This window comes from Dryobates pubescens, chromosome Z (assembly GCF_014839835.1).
Source record: "Dryobates pubescens isolate bDryPub1 chromosome Z, bDryPub1.pri, whole genome shotgun sequence".
In the NCBI taxonomy this organism is placed as follows: domain Eukaryota; kingdom Metazoa; phylum Chordata; class Aves; order Piciformes; family Picidae; genus Dryobates; species Dryobates pubescens.
Genome location: NC_071657.1, coordinates 58243303 through 58266241, shown reverse-complemented (window position 1 = coordinate 58266241; position 22939 = coordinate 58243303). Strand labels below are relative to the sequence as shown.

Below are 22939 nucleotides of genomic sequence, written 5' to 3'. Positions count from 1 at the left end.
GAATCCGAGCCCTCGCTGGCGATATCAGAGGAAGGTGTTGATGAACGAGATCGAACGCACCGAGCTGCCCCCTCTCGGCTCCCTCCCCACTGGGTGCAAATGCGATGTGGTGGCAGCTGGCAAAACGCGATGTGGCCGCCGAAGATGTATCGGGGGCGGCCCCGGTCGATCGGCCGATACTTTGAAACACACCGTCCGGCTGCAACTCAGATAGACCTAGGGCTGCATCTCGTTTTTTAATACAGTTTATGCATTCTCGCCACGGCTTTTGCAGCTTGATAGTGACCCAGTCCCCCAGTCTGTTTCCATAGTCCAAACAAGTGTCATCAAAACAACTATCTCCGCTCGGGAAATACCCTAAAAGCGGATCCATGGGCCAAAAACCCAGGAATTACTTCGGGCGATATCTGCGCCTTACGCTTTTCTAAAAAGCATTGCAATAAGGAGAGCGCTGCCTCTCCTTCCATATTCACCGACGGCCGCAAACTTCACTGCCGCGATCCATTACCCGTCAGTGTCCGCTGCTCCTTTCCTCAGGCCCGCTGATAATTTTTGCCATGCCTGAATAGCAGCTTTTTGTTCTGCAGCATGCTGATCGAATGTTACCATAACCGCTCTCCATGGCTTACTGTTCTTCTTAGCAGCCTTATCATCGTCTACACTTTTCATCCATAAATCTTGTCCTAATTCCTTCCACCGTAGTCTATCAAAAACATCGTTGGGATCCCCGAAATACCCCAACTTCTCAGCACATTCCAACAAAGGCTCCAATTCCTTTTTAACATCTAACTTAGAGCCCCGCTTTTCTAAAAAGCACTTAAGTAAATCATACGTTGCCTGCCTATCCATCATACATTAGTACCTGTGCGCACAGTTCCCAAGCAGTTCCAGGTTACAACGTCTTCGGCTCCCAGGCTGTCGTCTCGCTGCCTCTCTGTGGGTCAACGAACTCTCTGCCTCTCCGTGGGTCAACGAACAGCCTCCGGTACTGCTATCCCGGGCCGGTACTTCTTGCCTCCGCGCTCACGACCGTACACTTAACCCTCGAGGAACCTTCAGACTTCTCTGTGAGTCTATGACCCTCTCTGTGGGGTCGGACCCTCTCTGTGGGGTCCCGGTCGAACCCTCTCTGTGGGGTCCCTGTTCCAGGCGCCACTTGTCGCAAGAAGGGGTCGGCAACGATCAATATGATCCACGAAATCCAACTTTATTGAGCATCAGACACTTCTTATATACAGTAGCCTAGCTGCCGATCCCACCTTCTGCGGTTAAACATCCTGCTTTCCCATCCTGATGAGATAATCACAAGAATTCTGTTTTACATTCTTCTTTACTTGTTATCGCCTGTAAGGGCGTAGTGACCTTGCTTTGGTATCCTGTTATCCTTTGCAGGCAGCTGCAAGCACAGCTACAAGGCCATGGTGGCCTGGCTGCATCAACACACTAGCTTACTGTGAGCAGTAAATAACAAGATGGAGTGCGGCCTACATGCTCTTGTTCAAACCATTGTTCCATAGAACCATGTCTTTACAAGCCATTCCTCAACACCCATGAGTGCTGAGGGAGCTGGTATTAATCCCTTTTTCCACAGACAGCAGAACTTGGTAAAAGCTTGGTCAGAAATGGGTTTTAAAGGTAATCATTGAATTAAAGAAGGCTCCCAAAAGTCCTCGTTACATGATAGTTTCAGCAAAATTACATTATTTTAGACACATACTAGTTAGACACATCACTATTAATGCTCTGAACCCCTATTCTGGCCCCAGGAGAGACAAACCTATCTTTGGCAGGCAGCACTGAAGAAGTCTATGAAATGACTGCTGTCCCCTACACTGTCCAGTGACTGCATTTTGTGCCCACTCTCCTCTGTGCCAACGATGTTATCACAGCTGTGAGCCTGGTACATCCCCATCTTGGAGTAAAGGATCATATGCGACAAAGCAAAGATATATTGCATAGCCTGAGTCAAGGATGCATTCTGTCCTCTTGCAAGAACCCTTGCTTTAGGTATTCTTCAACTCCCCAGCATGCAGGTCTTCTTGTGAGCAGACGCTGAGGTGCCACAGCCAGTTGTGGTTGATGCTGGGAACAGTGCTAGCCATTGTCTGCAGCAAAAATCCTGTTCAGTCAGCCCCCCCGCAGTTTGGTGAAGAGCAGCTGTTGGGCCTCGGGCTGATGCGTGGGGTGGGTGGGTGTCTGTTGGAAATCGGGAGGTAACCCTTTCTTGTAGAGATATTTCACCCCCAGCCTCACGGTGAACTGCCCCGCACTGTAAGACTACGCGTGACCTCGCTCCTTCCTCCCTGCGTGTACCATCATCGATCTCCAAGGCAGCGCCTGGCTGCCAACGAGCGCCGGAGCCACAGGGCAGGTACCGCCACGCCCACGATGATGAGCGATGGCGCGAGTATCAGCTCAGCCACTGAAGTTGACCATGGAATAGGGTTGCCTCCACGGTGAGCGATGGAGCAGGTACCACTCTAGCCGCCGTGGCGGGGTGGGGAATGGCCTTGGGGACCCGGCATCCGCCATGTCAGGCGGCACCGAGAGAGCAGCGGCGGCGGCGGCGGCGCTTCGAGGCGTAGCATCTGGAATGCGTCAGCGAAGAGGGGCGGGGAGGCCGACAGTGGATATATCAGACACCGGGCATCAGCACTGGGCATAGGTGGGGCTGTGAGGCCGTGCCTTACGATCTACGTACGGTTAGTGACCGCTGTCGCCTCTGTTTATCCCTGTGACGCCGCCGCTCCTGCTCGGCCGGCTGAGGTGAGTCGCGGCGGGGTGTGAGGGGTAACCTGCTTCTCCGAGCAGCTTAGTCGGGCTTGGCCGGGTGGGTGGGAGGACTCGGCGGCCGCCTGCAGAGGCCGAGGAGAGGGATACTCGCTCAGCTCGCCCCGGATGCCACGCCGGTGGGCGTGGGGCGTGCTACCCATGGGGAGGCGTGCGGGCCGAAGCAGCCGATGCCCCGCAGCCCCATGTCCACGCCTGCGGCAGGTTCTGATGCCAGGTGTCCGCAGGCATCCCGGCTGCCGCTCTCCGCGGGCGCCGCGCTCCCTCTCCGGGGGCAGCGCCCGGCCCTCGCCACCGTCGCAGGTGGCGTGGCTGCGCTGAGGCCGCGAGAGGGGCGCGGAGACGGCCGTGTCAGACGGTGGGGCTGGCCTGGCTCTCCCGCGGCAGGGTTGGCCTGCCCTAGCCTTCAGGGCCCCCTGCCCCTCGCCTTGCCTAGACCGTCGCGGGGTGCTGGCCAGGGATTGCGTGATGCCAGGTTCGGGGAGAGTTTCGGCCCAGGCCACTCCATGTTTGCCAGACATATTGGGGGACGGACATCTATTGTAGCTTTGTCATTGATGTATTATAGCCGCACAAGATCTGCTATACGTGTACTTATTTTTACACGTATATATGAAAATAGTAACTACGATGCTACAATGGATGCGTCCAACAAAAGATGACTGTGTGTGCATCTGTGTATGAATACATGTGCATGTGCACAGTCACACACATGCTGTTCTGTTTTCCTATATGCAATGTATGAATTTCTTGCATTTTGATGAGGTAAGGTTGATTCAGCCCTCTCTAAAACCAGAGGAAGCATCTTGCCTAAGAGATCTGTTGATGTAGCACTGCTATCCTGCTTATGGAGGTTAAATCCAGCCTGAGAAACTGGGTTAGTCTGGGAGCTACAGCAAAAGGTTTTACTAGCATTAATGGAAAACCATACATACTAGCACACTGATTTTATACAGGCATTTGTGCCTTGTTTAGAGAAAACCAGTAGAGAGTGATGTTTAAGCTGTTCTAAGCTGTGGAGTTTCCAGTTTTAGCAATGAAAATTTTGAAGAACTAGCCTGTGGTGTGGAGATGCTGGCCAGCTGGTGATTGGTTTTTCGGTTGGTTTTTTTTTGGGGTGGTGGGAGGTGGGGAGTGGGGTGTTGCGTGTATGTGCGCAGGAAAGAGGAGGGAACTTTTCCATCTTTGTACTTAAGTGCAGACACAGGTGTTGGGCTGCGCCTCTGGTCATAGCCTGGTATATAACTCACTAGTTTGTAAGGATAATATGCGCTGTGACAGAGTGATCAGTATAGTATAACCAATTCTACCTCTCTGAAGGACCTGATAAAAGATTGCTTTCAGGGCAGCGTGGCTGTGGTCACACTTCTACTTCAAACTCTTCCTATAGGAGTGTGGTGGGTTGAAGTTTCCCCCAACATTAACTCTGCCAGACCAACTCAGATGGAAGCAAATGAAGCTGTATTTACAAGCAAAAACTACACTCTACAATGGAATGCAAAGAATATATACAAAATATACAGTATTTACAGTTAATAAACACAAGGACCCCGCTGGCCAAGGACCAAGAAAGGCTACCAGCTTCTCCCCCGCACCTCTCCCTTTACCCCTCTGTGTAAAAGGGACAAGAGAAAGGAACAGAGGAGTTAGCCAAGGCCTGCCAAAGCACACAGATTATCTCTCCTGAATGAAGCAAAACCAGCTGAGATCAGAAGAGAGGAGAAAAAGGAAAGAATTGTTATGGTACAGCTTGTCTTATTCTAGATATTTACCCAATGAATTTGTTTAGAATAATCTTCTGTTTTCCTTTGTACACCCAGTAGTGATTTATTTATATTGTTCTACTTTTCCGCTCGAAATCTACAACTATTTTTAAAGGCGTAGCCTAAACCCACCACAATCCACCCCTTCTAAACAATTTCACTGGCTGCTAATACTATCCATCTAAAACAATATCTGTAATAATGAGTAAATAAAACCACCACAAGGAGCTTGAGTGCATCCTCTCTATTTCCTTAACCACACTGACATCTTTCTTGTTTAATTACCTCTGCTTGATTTAGTTACTGAAGAACTTCTTGCTTCATGTCTTAATGGTAGCTAGTAATAAAACATTTTAGCGCCTGTTTCATAGAGGGGGAAAACATCAGGGTGGAGTGTGGTTTATACTATAAATGGTTAAATTTGGGTGTTTGACTTGGATGATAATCTCAGTTTTAACCTTGTTTTATGAATGAGGATTCTGAAATAGCAGATGGGCTCTTAAGTTGCTTCCCCCAGTGTGATCTTTCTAAGGATCTGCTCTGTATGGAAGTGACTGTTTTACAGTGCTTTTCTTTACCGTTGTGGAAGGTGGGTAATTAAATTGGATTCTGCTGTACTTCTTCAAGACACTCTTTCCAGCAATGCATCATCAAACATAGTACCAAGTCTTTTTGGAGTGTTTCATAGCGACCTCCTTTACCAAGAATCTTTACCCTGAGAAATTACTTAGAAAGTACTCTTAATGTCTTCTGTATGCATATTAAGGTAGATAGGTCTCTTCATTTTAGTAATAAAAACACAGGGCTTTTGTGACATTTTTTCTTATTTCCTCACAATTAAAATACCCTCCTCCAGACTCATGAGGCTGGAACATAGTAATCAAATTGTATCTGCTATACATTCCATGAATCCATAGTCACCCTTTGATCTGTGAGTGTAAAGTTTGGAGCAGTTGTAGCAGAGGTGCAAGCTCTTCTTTGGGAGTGCTTTCATCAATAAATGCTTCTTGGGTAATAATTCCACAAACTGTTTAGAAACAGAAACCTTTTTTATACAATAGAAATGAGTTTTAAAAAATATATAAGTCAAGCAAAATCCAAGCATTCTCTCAAACGTTTAGCTTTTAACTGTTACAGTATGGCTTAAACAATTCTGAGTGGAAAACATTGCTTTAATGTGTTTCCTCTAGTGTGTTGTTTTAAATATGACTGAAATTGCATATGTACTGTCTTGATAGCTCTTCTTTGGCATTCTTGCAGTTCTGTCTGCTATTGCTGACTTTTTTGAAGAATGTGTTGTGATGCCATATATTTATTTTATCATTATAGAATATGTTAGTATTCTTCAGTGAGCCACAGATTTTTAAAGACGCTCTTAGATACCTGCCTAAAATATGTAAGAGGACTTTGTCCCAAGAGTGCTTAGGTTTCAAATCTTCCCTAAAAATCACTGAAATTATTAAGGATTGTCAGAACTAGCATCTCTCTTTGTTTTCACAGTTAACTGGAAAACCTAGCAGTCTTTTAAGAAATACAGCTATATGTACTAAAAATGATTCCTTGAAATGAAAATCTGGGAAGATACATTTGTCTGAATTGCGTACAGAACTGTTGTACATCTATTCAAAACATCATTTTAGCTTTTTCATGGTCTTTTTTTCTTCAGACCTCTAAAATTTGAGTTGATCCTCTCTTGGTCCTGTACTTTTGTTATAACTTATTATTGTTAGAAGTTTTGCAATAACTTACTATTTTATTATTAGTGTGGAACAGGAGACACTTTATTCACAGTACCATTGTCTCTCTTGTGGGCCAGGGTGAGGTGAATTCACTTTCTTCAAGGCTTTATCACAATACATGTAAGCTGTGATTAAATAGGTTTCTTGGATCCTGTGGAGCATTGAAGAGTAAGAATAATTGATAAAGGTATGGTCTCAGTAGAGTGAGTAGCCCCTGAGCCAGTGTTAGAAGAACACATCCTGTTTAGAAGCTTGGGAGTAGCAGTGATGATGAGCCTGCTGCTGCGCCAGCCTTTGCCAAGCATTGTGTTATTAGTGAACTTTGGATGTTATGGAATGCTGCATTAATCCTAATTCACTTTATACTTCAAATATACCAAATACACAGCTGTGAAATGTGTATAGTTTAGCCAGTGTGCTGCTGGAAGACAAATCTTCTCTAGCTCTTTTGCAAGTAGCAAATCCTGCAAATAGCAGGGCTTGAAATCTTGAATAGCATTTCACAGCTGTTTTAGAATTAGCCAACAGTAATAATAACTTTGGGGAATTTGAATGATCTGTGAGCTGATAATGATGTAGTTGGGCATGTTAACAATGTAAATGTATTACAGTACAGCACAGACAAGAGGATTTTAAAATGTTGAAGTATTTCTTTCTTTTGGTACTGCAGCACGGAAACTTTGTTGTCAACCTCTTCTGTGAAACTGAGTTATCTGATGTAGGAGGTAATAACTGGATTTCTGTAACTGAGGCTTAAAGTTGAGCACTAGTTTAAAGTTAATAGTGAAAAACAGCACTGCTAATGCTGTTGGGAATGGAATGGAATGGAGTGGAGTGGAATAGAATAGAATAGAATAGAATAGAATAGAATAGAATAGAATAGAATAGAATAGAATAGAATAGAATAGAATAGAATAGAATAGAATAAACCAGGTTGGAAGAAACCTTCCAAGATCATCGCATCCAACCCATCATCCAACACCACCTAATCAACTAAATCATGCAACCAAGCACCCTATCAAGTCTCCTCCTAAACACCTCCAATGATAGTGACTCCACCACCTCCCCAGGCAGCCCATTCCAATGGGCAATCACTCTCTCTGAAGAATTTCTTCCTAACATCCAGTCTGAACCTCCCCTGGTGCAGCTTGAGACTGTGCCCTCTTGTTCTGGTGCTGGTTGCCTGGGAGAAGAGACCAGCCCCCACCTGTCTACAACCTCCCTTCAGGTAGTTGTAGAGGTCTCCCCTGAGCCTCTTCTTCTCCAGGCTAAGCAACCCCAGCTCCCTCAGCCTCTCCTCATAGGGCTTGTGCTCCAAACCCCTCACCATCTTTGTTGCCCTTCTCTGGACACATTCCAGCAAGTCAACATCTTTCCTAAACTGAGGGGCCCAGAACTGGACACAGTACTCAAGGTGTGGCCTCACCAGTGTAGCGTACAGGGCAGAATGACCTCCTTGCTCCTGCTGGCCACACTGTTCCTGATGCAGGCCAGGAGGCCACTGGCCTTGGCCACCTGGGCACACTTCAGGTTCATGTTCAGCCTACCATTGACCACTACCCCCATGTCCCTTTCTGTCTGGCTGCTCTCCAGCCACTCTGCCCCCAGCCTGTAGCACTGCATGGGGTTGTTGTGGCCAATGTGTAGAACCCGGCACTTGGATGTATTAAATCTCATGCCCTTGGACTCTGCCCATCTGTCCAGCCTGTCGAGGTCCCTCTGCAGAGCTCCCCTACCCAGTAACAGAGCAACACCTGCCCCCAGTTTAGTGTCATCTGCAAATTTACTGATGATGGACTCAATCACCTTGTCCAGATCATCAATAAAGATATTGAAGAGGATGGGGCACAGCACTGATCCCTGGGGGACACCACTAGTGACTGGCTGCCAGCTGGATGTGGCACCATTCACCACCATTCTCTGGGCTCGGCCCTCCAGCCAGTTCCTAACCCAGCACAGAGTGCTGCTGTCCAAGCCATGAGCTGACACCTTGGCCAGGAGTTCACTGTGGGGGATGGTGTCAAAGGCCTTGCTGAAGTCCCAGTAGAATATACCCACAGCCTTCCCCACATCCACCAGGCAGGTCACCTGATCATAGAAGGAGATCAGGTTGGTCAGGCAGGACCTGCCCTTCTTAAATCCATGCTGGCTGGGCCTGATCCCTTGGCCATCCTGTAAGTGCTGTGTGATTGCACTCAACATGACCTGCTCCATAGTCTTGCCTGGCACTGAGGTCAGGCTGACAGGTCTGGAATTCCCTGGCAGCTCCTTCTGGCCCTTCTTGTGGATGGGCACCATGTTGGGCAGCTTCCAGGCATCTGGGACCTCTCCAGTGAGCCAGGACTGCTGCAAAATGATGGAGAGGCTTGGTCAGCTCATCTGCCAGGTCTCTCAGCACCCTAGGCTGGATCCCATCCGGTTCCATGGACTTTTGGGGGTCCAAGTGGCTGAGGAGATCTCTAATTACTTCCTCCTGGATCACAGGGGAACTATACTGCTCCCTGCCTCCATCTGCCAGCTCAGGATTCCAGTTGTCTGGAAGACTGTAGTGAAGGATGCTTATGGTCAGGATTGTGCCCCAAACATTTCTGGAACATACTCTTCTGAGTGTTAACCCTCCTTTGTTTCCCACTCCTTTCTGGGGGGAGCAGGGGGGATCCTGGCGCCACTGAGTCCAGGTAAACAGCCTGGGTATAGCATATACTTACGCTGTATTTGGTAGGTGTTAGTCCATTGGTTAATCTTGCATTAGCAGGAGAATGCTCATTGGACCAGTATTCACTGGGGCAAATGGTAAATAGGGGTCGTTTGGTAAATGAGCCCCCCCACATTGTGTTGGAGCCTGTGAGTGTGTGCATGCCAGTGCTGCTGTGGTCCACCTTGCCTGAGACTCAAGCCAGTGCCCCAAGAGACCTCATGCTCCTTTGCCACCGTCACCAAGCTGCGTGCGGTGCCGTGGACAGTATCCCGTGGGATCAACCACGACACGATCCATTGCTGCAGGAGAAACGCCAGCAGCCCGTGTGAGCCAGCGTCGCTGACCTGCCACAGCCCCCCCCTCGAGTGGGAGACCTTTGTGTCCTGGGAGGAGCAGCAGCCACGCGGTGCAGCCACGTGGCCAGCACCATTTCCTGTCTCCGTCTTACGGCACATCCGTGCCACGTTTCTGGACTATAAATATTATTAAGGGGGAGACCTCACAAAGTTCTCAGCTTGTAAGTCAAGCCTTTCTTTATAGAGTTTCCAGTTAAGGTAGCATTTGGATTTCTCCGGGTGGAGGGTTGCTGGTCACCGACCAACCCCTCCCCCTGCTGCTTTCTGAATTAGTTTCGATTCTAAGTTCCGTGAATTGTTTGATTCAATTGCCCATACATAAACATTCTGTAAAGATTGTTTCACTAACTGGATATTGATACCCGTGAAGGGTGACTGTAAATACCCCATTACAGAGTTTGTATATATATATATATATATATATATATATAAAATAAATTTAACACACATTTTCATTGGTATATCTGCCGCTCATTTTCTGAGGGCATATTCACAACAAAGACAACCTATCCTTATATTAAAATTTGAGACAAAGAAGGTGTTAAGTACCTCTGCCTTTTCCTCATCTTTAGTTATAGTGTTCCCCTCCGTGTCCACTAAGGAGTGGAGGTTGTCCTTGCCCCTCCTCTTGCTATTAATATATTTATAGAAGGACTTTTTGTTGTCCTTCACAGCAGTGGCCAGTCTAAGGTCTAAATGGGATTTTGCCTCTCTAATTTTTTCCTACATGACCTAGCAACATCCTTAAACATTCTATGGGTTACCTCACATTTTTTCCAAAGATGATACAACCTCTTTTTCCCTCAGTTCCTTCAGAAGTTCACTGCCCATCCAGGCTGGCGGTCTGCCCCCGCGGCTCATCTTCTGGCACATTGGCACAGCCTGTTCCTGTGCCTTCAAGAGTTCTTTCTTGAAGTAGGTCCAGCTCTCCTGGACCCCTTTGTTTTTAAGAGCTGTTTGCCAAGGTACCTTCTGCCCTCCAGAAGTCCAGAGTGGAGCTTTAGGTGCTGCCCCTCTTAGACTGACCGAATACTGAAAATTCTATTATTTCATGGTCGCAGGACCGTAGACAGCCTCTGACCACCACATCACCCACCAGCCCTTCCCTGTTGGTGAAGAGGAGGTCAAGCATAGCCTTACCCCTGGTAGGCTCATGCAGCACCTGGGATAAGAAGCTGTCCTCCATACACTCTAAGAACCTCCTGGACTGCCTTCTCTCTGCTATATTTAGATCCCAGCAGATATCAGGCAGGTTGAAATCGCCCATGAGAACAAGGTCTGGCAATCTTTGAGACAGCCTCTAGCTGCCTATAGAATGATTCAACAACATCTTCATCCTGGTTGGGTGGTCTATAACAGACTCCAACCAGGATGTCTGCCCTGTTGGTCTTCCCTCTAATTTTCACCCACAGGCACTCAACCTGTATGGTGTGGTGAGATGTTCAGAGGTATGATAAACTTGCATATCTTTGGTGCCAGGTTAGTACAAGGAGTCAAAAGGTTGTAGCCAGGTGGGGGTTGGTTTCTTTGCCCAGACAACCTGTGACAAAACAAGAGGACACAGTCTCAAGCTGCACCAGGGGAGGTTTAGGCTGGAATTTAGCAAGAAATTCTTCACAGAATGAGAGATTGGCTGTTGGGATGTGCTGCCCAGGGAGGTGGTGGAGTCACCATCACTGGAAATGTTTAAGAAGAGAGTGGATGAGGCACTCAGTGCCATGGTTTAGTTGATTAGATGGTGTTGGGTGACAGGTTGGACTCGATGATCTCAGAGGTCTTTTCCAACCTGGTTAAATCTGTATTCTATTCTATTCTGTATTCTAATCCCACCCCTAATAAGCAAGCAATGTCTGTATTTCTAGAGACCAGTTATGGAATATTTAAAGCATTAAAAAAAAAAAAACAAAAAACAGTTTAAGTACATCTTTAACAGAATAGCCTAGATACTGGGAGCTTATGATTTTGAAACTTACAAATATTTATTGCAGTGAGAAGCAAGGGAAACACAGTATATTCACAAAAGTGTGTTAAGTTCCCAGAAGGATGCCAGGATGATTAGTGGTGGAGGTGAGGACAGGGAGAGACATGAAAGGAAGTTGTATGTGACTTCTTTTTCACTATCAGAGGAAATTATTGTTCTTGCTGACATTCTCAGACACAACTTCAGACCTGTGGTAATGTGTTTGGTGATAGCTGGTGAATACTCTTAAATCTTTCCTATACTGCATCTGTGGTAAGTGGAACTAAACCAGCAGCAGCTGTGCCCAATTGTGGGAAACAAACCAACCAGCTATAAATACAGGAGAGCTGCAAGCACAGGCAAGCACTGGTCTGCTCAGGTCTGCGCTCTATGTGCTGAAGAGGCTGCAGGATACTGGTTCTGGTGGTGGAAGGTAGGAACTGTGAAGAGAAGCAATTTGTATTGGGGAAAATAATGTGCATTAAGCTGTTGTTCATTTGTGGGTCTTGTTGGAAAGCTTGGAGAGGATACAGGGTAGCTGATGTCTGAAGAGATTCTTGAGGGGTCTGAGAAAATAATAGTCTTCTTATGTTTTATTTTTTTCTTTTGAGAGCAGGATTTCTACATAAACAAGAAATACTAGGTCTTGCTACTTAATTTTTAGTTCTATCTGGAATAGCCTGCAGGATGCCTGATTCTTCTCTATCTTTAGTCATATTGATACTAAGTTTGAATTTGTTTCTTGAGTGCTTATCTTTCAAAGGATGGAGTTTATTTCTAATTTTATAGTTGTATTTCATGTGTCTTTTCCTTTATTTGCTTCATTCTGAGGGCAAGATAAAACCAGATATATTCACTGCTGAGTCCAGTTGTGAGCTAACCTGGGGTAGTGTGTATGGCCTTAGTAAAGGTGAAGAAGAGCTGGAGCTGTTTCTCATGGGTGTACAGAAATATGTATGCCTGCCACTGTGTTGGTGAGAATGGTGTCTGTCACCTGGGATAGCATAATGAAGAATGACTGGGCTCAGACTGACAGTAATGGCTTTCTTGTCATGCCTGAGACCCAAGCATGGTGTATGAAAGCCCTGATTACTTCCTTGTGAATGCTGCTCTTGATTTCTGTGGTATTGTCTGACTTCCACCTTGCCCTTCCCCTGAGAAAGGCACGGTCACAATCTTTCTAGTTACCTGTGTCTGTAGTTCTACTGGTGTTCTTTGATCCCATCCTGTTTTGTGAAGTCCAGAAACTGCACTGCCTGTGAAGTTCATTTTGTTGTACATTGTCAAGCCTTCAGCTGTGTGCAGATGAGAGAATATGCTACTTTAGAACACTGAGCACATAGCAGGTAACATTCAGAATTTGTTTTTATTCAACACCCCATTTTCATAGAATCAACAAGGTTGGAAAAGACCTCAAAGATCACCAAGTCCCACCTGTCACCACAGACCTCATGCCTACTAGACCACGGCACCAAGTGCCACGTCCAATCCCCTCTTGAACACCTCCAGGGATGGTGACTCCACCACCTCCCCAGGCAGCCCATTCCAATGCCTAACAACTCTCTCAGTGAAAAACTTTCTCCTCACCTTGAGCCTAAACTTCCTCTGGTGCAGTTTGAGAGTTTGTCATCTTGTTTTGGTACTGGTTGCCTGGGAGAAGAGACCAACCCCCTTCTGGCTACAACCACCCTTCAGGTAGTTGTAGACAGCAATAAGGTCTCCCCTGAGCCTCCTCTTCTCCAAGCTAAACAATCCCAGCTCCTACAGCCTCTCCTCATAGGGCTTGTACTCAGGGCCTCTCACCAGCCTCGTTGCCCTTCTCTGGACACACTGAAGAGTCTCAATGTCCTTCTTAAACTGAGGGGCCCAGAACTGGACACAGGACTCAAGGTGTGGCCTAACCAGTGCTGAGTACAGGGGCACAATGACTTCCCTGCTCCTGCTGGCCACACTATTCTTGATGCAGACCAGGATGCCGTTGGCCTTCTTGGCCACCTGGGCACACTTCTGGCTCATGTTCAGGCAGCTATCAGTCAGCACTCCCAGGTCTCTTTCTGTTTGGCAGCTCTCCAGCCACTCTGACCCCAGCCTGTAGCTCTGCATGGGGTTGCCGTGGCCAAAGTGCAGCACCTGGCACTTGGATTTGTTAAAATGTCATCTTGTTGGACTCTGCCCATCTGTCCAGTCAGTCGAGGTCCCTCTGCAGAGCCCTTCTGCCCTCTAACAGCTTGGTGTTATCTGCAAATTTGTGATGACTGACTCAGTGCCCTCATCCAGATCATCAGTGAAGATACTAAAGAGGATGGGGCCCAGCACTATCCCTGGGGGACACGACTAGTGGCTGGCTGCCAGCTGCATGTGGCACTGTTCACCACCACTCTCTGGGCTTGGCCCTCCAGCCAGTTCCTAACCTAGTGCAGAGTGTTGCTGTCCAAGCCACGAGGTGACAGCTTGGCCTATTCCCTTTCTGGAACAAATTCCTGAAATAAGGTATAAAATCTTACTTCTCCAAATATGCTGTACTTACTGTAGTGTTGACTCCCAGGCTATTATAAATGGGCTATAGGGCCATACAGTCAGAATCTTGGACTGCCCAGTTCTGTGTGCTTGATGGTCTGCAAGAAGGCTTTAGGGTTGTCTGACAGCAATCTGTTGTTAGTCTTGTTTATTTGCTTTTCCCACTTCATTTCTGTAATGTACTCCTCCCACTCCTGGGAAGATCCCGTATTAATTTTACCCTTCCCTTCCTGCATTTTCATTTGAGTCACCCACTAAACCATGGCTCTTGCTGCTTTTTCAGTTATAGGTCTGCTGCAAATGACTTTAAAAGCAAACCCAACAAAAATACCTACAGAATTTAAAATACTAAAGCCTTGGATTTTCTTCAGCTCTTCTGCTGAAAGCCATAACAACCATGGACCTCTTGTGGCACAGTTGTAGCTCAGACAACTGTTCCAGTAGCATAACTGGGTATTGAAGGAGTGATTGCAAAGCTTAATGACCTGCTGCTCACCTTTAGGAATCAGGGTCATCGTTACATTTGAATTTGCATGTAGAATATTCATGAAGCAGCCTTAAAGAGTTGTTGATGGACAGTAATTCATTAGACTGCTACTGTCTGAAATTGGCTGATCGATTTCTGCAGCTGTGAAATCTGCCTCGTTTGTGAAGGTAAGGGAGACAACAGCACAAGAAAGCACTTTAAAAATGGATCCAATGCCTGTGTTACTGCAACACCAATCTCACTATTGGGTTAGGTTAGTTGTGTTAGACCTCAGAGTCCACCACCTGTCTAACCAGATTCAGTTGGTGGGGTTTTTTTATGGTCAAGAGAAGAGCTTTTTTTAATTTCTGAAATCAGTATTTGTGTTTATGAGGTGGCCCTCCAAACAAGAGGGATGATGTTAGAGGAAGGTATGAACAAGGTATCAAGAAACCAGTATTGAGCAGGTGTGGGTAATGTTCTTCTGATAGCAAGCAGCAATTAAAGCTGCAGAAAATCAGAGAGGAGGCATATCTTACTGCCTTGTGAAGAGGTGCCTGGTGAAGCAGAAGACAAACCTAGGGATTCTGAGTTGTGGAATATGAGAAGATGCAAGAGCAGCATGGCTGGATGTGTGGCTGGCCAGCAGACTGAGAAGGGAGGCTGTGTGGGCTGCAAGTGCTATTTATAGGAATGTTTTCAAGATCTTCAAGTGTGGATGCTGCCATGTATAAGATGCAGGAGTAGAATTGGAGGGAGGTGAGGGTGGTGCTCACAGCTGCTCTAAATTGCTGAGGCATGGAAGGAAGAAAGAACAGTTGCCAGAGAAGGGCTGTGGGTCATTAAGGGGATCTGTGTGATGTTTGTTACTTCTTAAGATACTAAGCAACTTTGTCTTGTATAGTGAGGGGGAGATAGAAGAATGTGGGAGATTAGAAAGAAGAGTGAGTGCTGAGCACAGGAGAGATCAGGTATGTCAAAGGCTGATGCAGGAAGTAATAATCCCATGTAGTCTTATTTCTTTGTAAATAATTATCAAAAATAAAACTAAAATGGATTTCATTTTGTGTGTAGGTACATGTTCTTTCAGTGCAACAAGGTGAAAAGGAAAGCATGACAGATTTCATTAATGAAATCTTATATTTACTAGTTTTGGTTATTTTGAGCTCAGATACAATTTTAATATGGTAAATCTCTGGTATTCTTGTAGAAAACACTTATGCATATTAATTTCTTCAAATTCTGTACTGAAGAAAGTGTTCATCAAGAAACCAGATGATACTCTTATGAAAATGTGAGACTGTATAGAACAATGTAAATAACAGGTTAGTGGATTGCATACCCAAGAACTTAGTCTTTCATCAGGCTGCCTAATCAAATACCTAATTTTAATCACTTGAGCAAAATGCCAGTGGTGTTACACAGGTGCTTAATCAGGAATATGCTTAAGAACCTTACCTACCTAAGGTGGGTTTGAGAGTGAAGTTGTGTAATAATCTCCTAATACTACTCTGTCATCTGTTTTGATAACTAGTAAATTTTCTGTCCTGTTTTCATTAAAACCGTATGATTTTGTCATTCTTAGCAGAGTTTGTATTAACCACCAGTTGATTACAAATACTTTCCAGTGTATTAGTTAAACTTTAAGAGTATCTAGATTTATGTTAGTGTGTTTTGGTTGAGCTTAGTCTTTTAGAACTATCGAATATTAGGTTTTTGGGTGTTTTTTTTTAATTGCATGATAGAACATCCTGGGTAGTAGAATGAACTTGGATACTATTTTTAAGACTGTTTGTTTTAATGAATTTAACATAAATTTTGCCATTTTTCTTTCCTAATTTAATTCATTTTTCTTTTAATGTGGAGGACTTATTTATGCCTTGTTTGTGAGGGACATGTTGACCATAATTCTTGCTGATTCTGCTGCACTTACTTTGTATCAGGACTGCGTAACTGGATCACTTGTATAGATTTTGTAATTCTGTTATACAGGAAAGTTAAACTGTGGTGGTTACTCAACAAAGGAAAAGACTGATTTTTTTAAAATTTTTTTTTAATTTGTGTTCAAATCAACAGTTTTGATTTGTGTCTCTGATAGGAAACCAGAGCTACATAAGCTGCTTCAAGCAGATTACCAGTAATGCAGTTGACATATTAATCCACAGTTCTTGGTGGGTGTTGACAAAGATTTCTGGAACACTGTTCCTTAAGAACTTTCTGTTGGAGATTTCATATAGTGTGTGTGGATGGTATTTATGGCATTTATGTTATTTGGTGTTTGGAGGTTCAGGGGTATGGGAGGTGTGTGTGTGTACACGTTTGTTTTTTTAAAAATAACTCCACAAAAAAGGAAACCAAAACCTAACCCCCAAAATCCCAAACCGGAAATACCCAACCAACCAGACACCCCACTGCCCACCCCCCACAACCGCAACTCTCCCCTCTCTGAAAAAAAATGAAGACTTCTTTCCTTACAAAAAAAGACCCTAATATTCTAAACCAAAACAAATTTATGAGTTTACACACGTTTGTATTGAAGATTCACATTTCTGTGTTGTCTGAAAATTTGAAAAAAACACATGCTGCAGGAAGTAGTATTTATATGATTTATTACTATAATGTGGATAATAGTTTGAAGGCCACTTTTGAATAGACAAATCAAACTTTTTCTAGCCACCCTAGAAAACCTACTTTTAAATATACAGTTATTTGAATTAGAGTTTGAGTTGTCTTAAATGTGGTGGATCAAGTAGTGTATTGTTGCTTCTTCCAGCCTGTATGGTTTTCAAGAAATTCTACACTGCAGTTCTTAAAAATACTTCCTAAGATATCTTCCTCTTCCCACAGTTCACAGATAACACAAATTAAAATTAAGGGTTTTAAAATAAACACAAAAGCTTTGCTACAGTAGTGGCCTAAATTGATAATTATAGGACAGGTTTTTGTCTACTTTAAAATTAGTAAGTCAGATGGGTGCACTCTATACATAATTAAATTATAATTATCTTAGCATAGGTTTAAAATGGACTTTTTTTACATTGGAAAAGCATGAACAACCTGTGTTTTTGTTGTTTTTTTTTTAAAAATGTTTCAGGATGTATTTGCATAACAGATGTTTCTTGGAATTAAGAACAAACATTTAAGAACCCCTCCAAATATGAAGTATTTTGTGTTGAATAAAGAGGATACAAGAGCAACAGTAACTTTTTTGTGACAAGTGGCAATTTAAGCAAAGTAATATTTATATAATTTGTTAATATTAGTAGAATACTAGCAATGTCAATATTAGAAATGTCAGATGGGATGGTTTTGGTTTTATTGGTCGTTGAAGCTAGAAGCGTAAAAATACTACTTAAAAAAAAGTATTTATTCTCCCAATTTATGTAGTTTCATACCTTTCACCAAACCAGCAGTAAGACACTGCAAGGCAAGAAATGAACACAGCAAAAGGAAATTATCTTCATGCTGCTCAGACTGAGAAGAAAATCACTGGTTTGGTGCATCATGAGATCTGGTTGTGGATGCAGCTTGGTTGTCTCTGGAACATCAGCAGCTAGTGTATATATGGCGATGCACTCATCTCCTGGTGCTATCCCAAGTGTAACTGTTTGCTGGTCTGAGAGATTATGGTAGTATTATATTTTTAAGATATAATAAGATTACAATAATGTTATATTTTTAAGGAATGTGTGGCAGTCCTTGGAGTCCTGTGATCCAGTACTTGAGCGCTTGCTTAAGTAGATTAAAGCTGTGGTGTACTTGTCAAAGCAGGCCAATACTTCATTTAAGTACTGGACCTCTTATATTCTGCAGTCCGGGGCTGGATTAGTTGTCCTGGGTTTACAGAAAAGTTTTTCAGGTTATAACTTGAGTACCGCAGTGTCTGTTCTTTAAACTTCAGATTGTAATGGGAAAAAAAAACACCAACTAAACAAAGCCTAAGCAAACAAACTACAAACCCCAATTACAATTACTTACTGTAAATGCAAATTTAAATCAGAAGGTTGTTCAGCTGCTGTCTAGCCATTGGTTTAGTTTTTCACATACATATAATACCAGGCATGTTTATCTGTCCCATTTGTTTTATGTTGAAAGGTCCTTCTTGTAGTGATATTTTTAAGTAAACGTGCATTTAAATAGTGCTGCGTAAATAGCTTTTGACTTCCAGTCCCTGAATATGAATTGAATCAAAACTTGACAGGTAGGTATTTCATGATCTTGGTATTTGTCATTCTGGTTTCACTGAGATGATGATTTGCATTTTGTGGATGAGGAGTTCAGGCAGATTGAGTGGGGTGTCTGTGCTCACATGAAGTCTGTGCTAGAGCTGGAAATTCATCCCAATTCCTCTAAATCCTTGGCTGGCAGCCTCGCCACTTAGGCTTAAGTTCACTTAAGATAAAGGCAGCGAAAACTAGATTTAAACTGTATTTAAGCCCTCTGTCATTCTATAAGAACCAGTAGAGCTTTTGGTTTATCTTTCTGCTGTTTCATGGCATTTGGTATTGAGGGTCTCCAAGGGGATGAACAGATACCTCAGTTCCTGATGAAGTTTGAGAGCTAGAAGCTATGTGTTCTGTGCATTTCTTCTTCATTCACATCTGAGGTTAAATAGGAGTTGCAGCTACAGCTATCGTTCTTAATTAAATCAATTTACATCATTGCCCACTTATTCTGCTTTTTTTAAAGAAAAGTACTTAGTGCTTAGAGTAATAAAGAAAATTTTTTTTGTGAATGAGGAAGTGCCTTGGTTGCACAGGAACACGTTCACTCATCCTGTTAAATGTTTTTTTGTTGAGGTTCCTTGAATTGATTCCTGTTACCCTCTAGTACTGCAGCTGTTCCTGAAAAAGAACGTGCCACTCCTTGCATAGGAGCTTGTATAATGTTTATAAAGGGGAAAGTCATACAATTCCATATTAAAGCAATGTGAATTTATTACAAATGACTGCTGATACTGTTATGTGAAATTACCTGGTTATGAAAAGTGTAAGATTTACTTCCTTTCACTTGAAATGTGAAAAGCCTAAATTGCTTATTAAAAAAAACCAACTATTTGTGCTTTCAAACAACACACTTCTAATATGCCTTTTGTACAAGCTTTTGTGATGAGTTTGATTGCTGAAGGCTAGAGTTAACCAGACTGTTTGCTAACCAACTGGAGTGGCACTACATGAGCAGACCAGTGCTGCAATGCATGACAAGGATTTGACCTGACAGCTTTAGAGTTACGCAGCTCGTGGAGGCTTAGATCAACAGAAAGGGGCATGAGGGACTGTGTGGCAGAGACCTCTGTGGCTGTTCCTGCTGCTTCTGCTGAGAGAATTGTGTAATGCTTTTGTCAAAACTGATAAGCTAGCTATCTCCAGTTTCTCTTGCATTACTTGAGACTGGCTAGATGTAGGGCTGTCTGTATTTTTACTTTAAGGACACTGACAAAATGGTTGTGTTAGGGAAAAATACATTAATTTATTACTATTGAAAGTCATTTTGTTTGTCTTCAGTAGGTTATTTTGCCTTCCAAAATGAAAATGTTTGCATTTTGAACTGTTGAACAATTTCTCTGTTTTGCTATAGATTAACATGAGACTTTCTCCTTTCATCACTTGTTTAATACTTCTGATGTAATTTGATAACTTTCTGTATAATTACTGTTTTCTTCAGGAGTAATGTGAATTTATGTTGTGAAGTATTTCTGATCTCATCAAGACTGAGTCATAGCAGACGTGTTTCAGAGGTTGTTGCTTTATATGTTTAATCTACTGCATGGTACAAATGATAGGTGGTGCAGGGATACTAAGTACATTTCCTTTGGCTCAGTCTCGGGGATTGCTGTGTATTGATTTTTTTGTTTGGTTTGTTTTTTCTGTATACAATTCTTTGTAAATGATACACGATAAAGTCAAGAGTGACTAAGTTGAGGGTAGATAAAATCAAAGTATGCTAAGTGAAAGTGCTAGCAACTAAACAAAGGATTCATTAAAATTATTTTTAGGGTGATCCATTGAATTTAATTAGCAGAAAACAGGTTTTGGTCTTATAAGCAAAGATATGGTTGTTTGTATTTTTACAGTGGTGTAGTGGCTAGAATTCAGATAATCTACTGAATTCTTATTGCATGTTTTCTACTTTGTTTCCTGCATTATTCTTCTTCAAAAAAATGTCAGGAATTACTACCTAGAGGCTTTCATTTGTAGCTTGTCTTGTTTATCATGTAATAACAGAAGCTTAGTTCTATTTGTCTCTTACTGTCAGTTTTCCAAGTGCTTAGGTATTTCTTTGATAGCAGAAGGGGGTTTTCCCTTTCTGCTAGCATATCAAAAGTTAAATTTGGTGGTTTTCATGTGTCTCTACTCCTTTAAACAGATTTTACCTGGCCTGTTGCAGCTAACTGGCTGCTAAAGGCTCCCTCTTACACAAGCAGTGAAATGCAATCTCACACTGAAGCTCTCATTAGGTTTGTCCTGCAACATCAAGCTATTTCAGAGCTCTATTATGGGTGGGTAAACCCTTAAATGCTAGAGAAGAGGAGACCATTGTTGGATGAATCTCCTTCTCTGTCAGCAGCTCTTCTGACTGCTGTGTGCTGGTGTTTATTGCTGTGGCATTGAAAAGCATGCTTGCCTCACCTTTTTGGCTCTTGGAGGCCCTTCTTTTGAACAGGAGGAACAAACTCTGTTGGCTGGTGTAAGGTGTCTCTTGCCAGCTTCTGCCCTTGTATCAAGGCCAGCACCCCAGAAGGTGGGAAGAAACAGGTGGAGAATTAAAAGATGCAACTAAGCATCTGAAAGGGGCAGTGAGCAGTATCAGGAAGAATGTGAGAGACTGGAAGAGAAGTCAAGGGACAATCCAAATAACAGTTAAGGGGAAGAGTTGAGTGGGATTTGAAAGGAAATTGCTGTGGGCAGTGTGTGTGTATGTCTAAATAATAGCATCCAGTGTTGTCATCAGCAGTTTTAAATTGTATTCAGCAGTTGTAAATGACAACAAAGTCATGTCCAAGTTTGTTTTTCAGTTTTAATGGAAAAAATCCCTTTGTAGGAAAAAAATGCCTCATCTGAACAACATTCTTTATCAATAAATCCCTCATCTATTTAGGCAAGTGAATAGTAGTGAATTCTTGCTGCTAAGGCTTTTCAAATGCAGACTCTGTAATTGCTGCTGGATAGTTCAAACCAAAGCTTTTTTTAATTTTATTTTTTTATTTACATGTCAGTGGCACACTAAATGGTGGATTGAAGGAAAGGCACTAGAGAATGAAGGAAATTGCTAAAGACTAGGATTTAAACTTTTTTTTTTTTTAATTATTATTAAAAAATAGGCACTCTGTAGTGTAGACTGGGAATTGTAAATCCCCAATGAAAAGCTTTGGTTTTGAGAGCTGGGTGAGCTCCTGGGAGATGATTGACACAGATGAAAAGATCCCTGTGTTCCTTCAGAACAGGTTCTCCTGAACTTGTAGAAGCTCGTGCTTGTGAGATTGAGTTAATGGAGTTTGTGTCTCCTCTGTCTATAACTTTTAAAATGGAATGTAGGTGAGGACCCTACAGTGTATTCCAGGAGCTCTTGTTCACCTTAATTTGACATCACTTTGGCAATGACGATTTGAACCTTTAAGAGCTTTCAAGGTTCTGCTGCTGTTGTGGTTGGTCTTAAGTGCTTTAGTTTGTCTTGTTACTTCTTTTGAAGTAACTGTTCAGTCTGCTGTAGGCTCTTGTTTTTAACCAGCTTGGAGAATCTCCAGCCAGCTGGTAGGCACACGGAGTGTCCAGTTGTTGAGAGCTCTGTTTGGTTTTGTCAGAGATTCAGATGCAAAGTCTCCAGAATAAAGCCTTTTCTTGTTATTATTTGGGCTGCTTATGTTTTACTTGACTGGGCATTTGCTGCTTAATCTGTGTCTCGGAGATAGCTGAGCATGTCACCTCAAGACAGCATGTGGTCTATTGTACATGTGCTGCAAGCTCAGTGATTTTATGTTGGTAATCTGTGTTTGGACCTAGGGAACCTATATGCTAAATCCTTTTTTTTTTTTTTACATCATAGCACAGATTTGGGTTGTATGTTTTACAGCCTTGGGTGTTAATAGGCAGCACCCTAATTAAGTGTCTGGAGCACTTCTTTCTGACTTGGATATAGAGAACTAGAGAGCAGCAGAAGGTGGGTGTTCAGCAGCCTTAGTTACATGATTAGTAGGAATGTGTGAAACTGCATCATATTTAACTACCTACAGTAATAACATTATTGATTTCTCAAGAGGATGCCATTTCCTGTGGATATATTGAACAACTGCACTCATGAGGATTTGGAGACCTCAGGACGGAGGTGTATGGCTGAACTTTTGCGTGGGAATCCAGACAGTCCTGAATTCTTTCCCCTGCCAAACCAAACCCAAGTAAGATCCATCAAATTATTTAGTCCCACTTTTCTCAATATACTCGTAGATGTAAAAGACTTGCTATACCCAGTCCATAAGTATTTAATTGCATAATTATTTTAGCAAAGCTTTTGTATCTCCTGAGTTCCTGTTTGTGCTAAGGTCTACTATTTTATTTTTTAAATTGGGTTTAAATCTGGGCATCAGTAACTACGTTCTGTAGGTTCATGACTTACTGAAGCTCACTGGCTATTTTTGTACCTCACTCCTATGGAC

General features: G+C 43.2%; 1 protein-coding gene across 1 annotated transcript in view; it reads left to right on the top strand.

Annotated features, from left to right (window-relative positions):
* Window positions 1-2597: 2597 nt before the first annotated feature.
* FAM169A (family with sequence similarity 169 member A) overlaps window positions 2598-22939 on the top strand; it is a 38049-nt gene continuing 17707 nt past the window's right edge. The window contains exons 1-2 of the mRNA XM_054178875.1: window positions 2598-2766; window positions 22544-22681. Of these exons, the coding sequence (XP_054034850.1) occupies window positions 22547-22681 (135 nt within the window). The 5' untranslated portion in view covers window positions 2598-2766; window positions 22544-22546. The remainder of the gene's footprint in view (window positions 2767-22543; window positions 22682-22939) is intronic.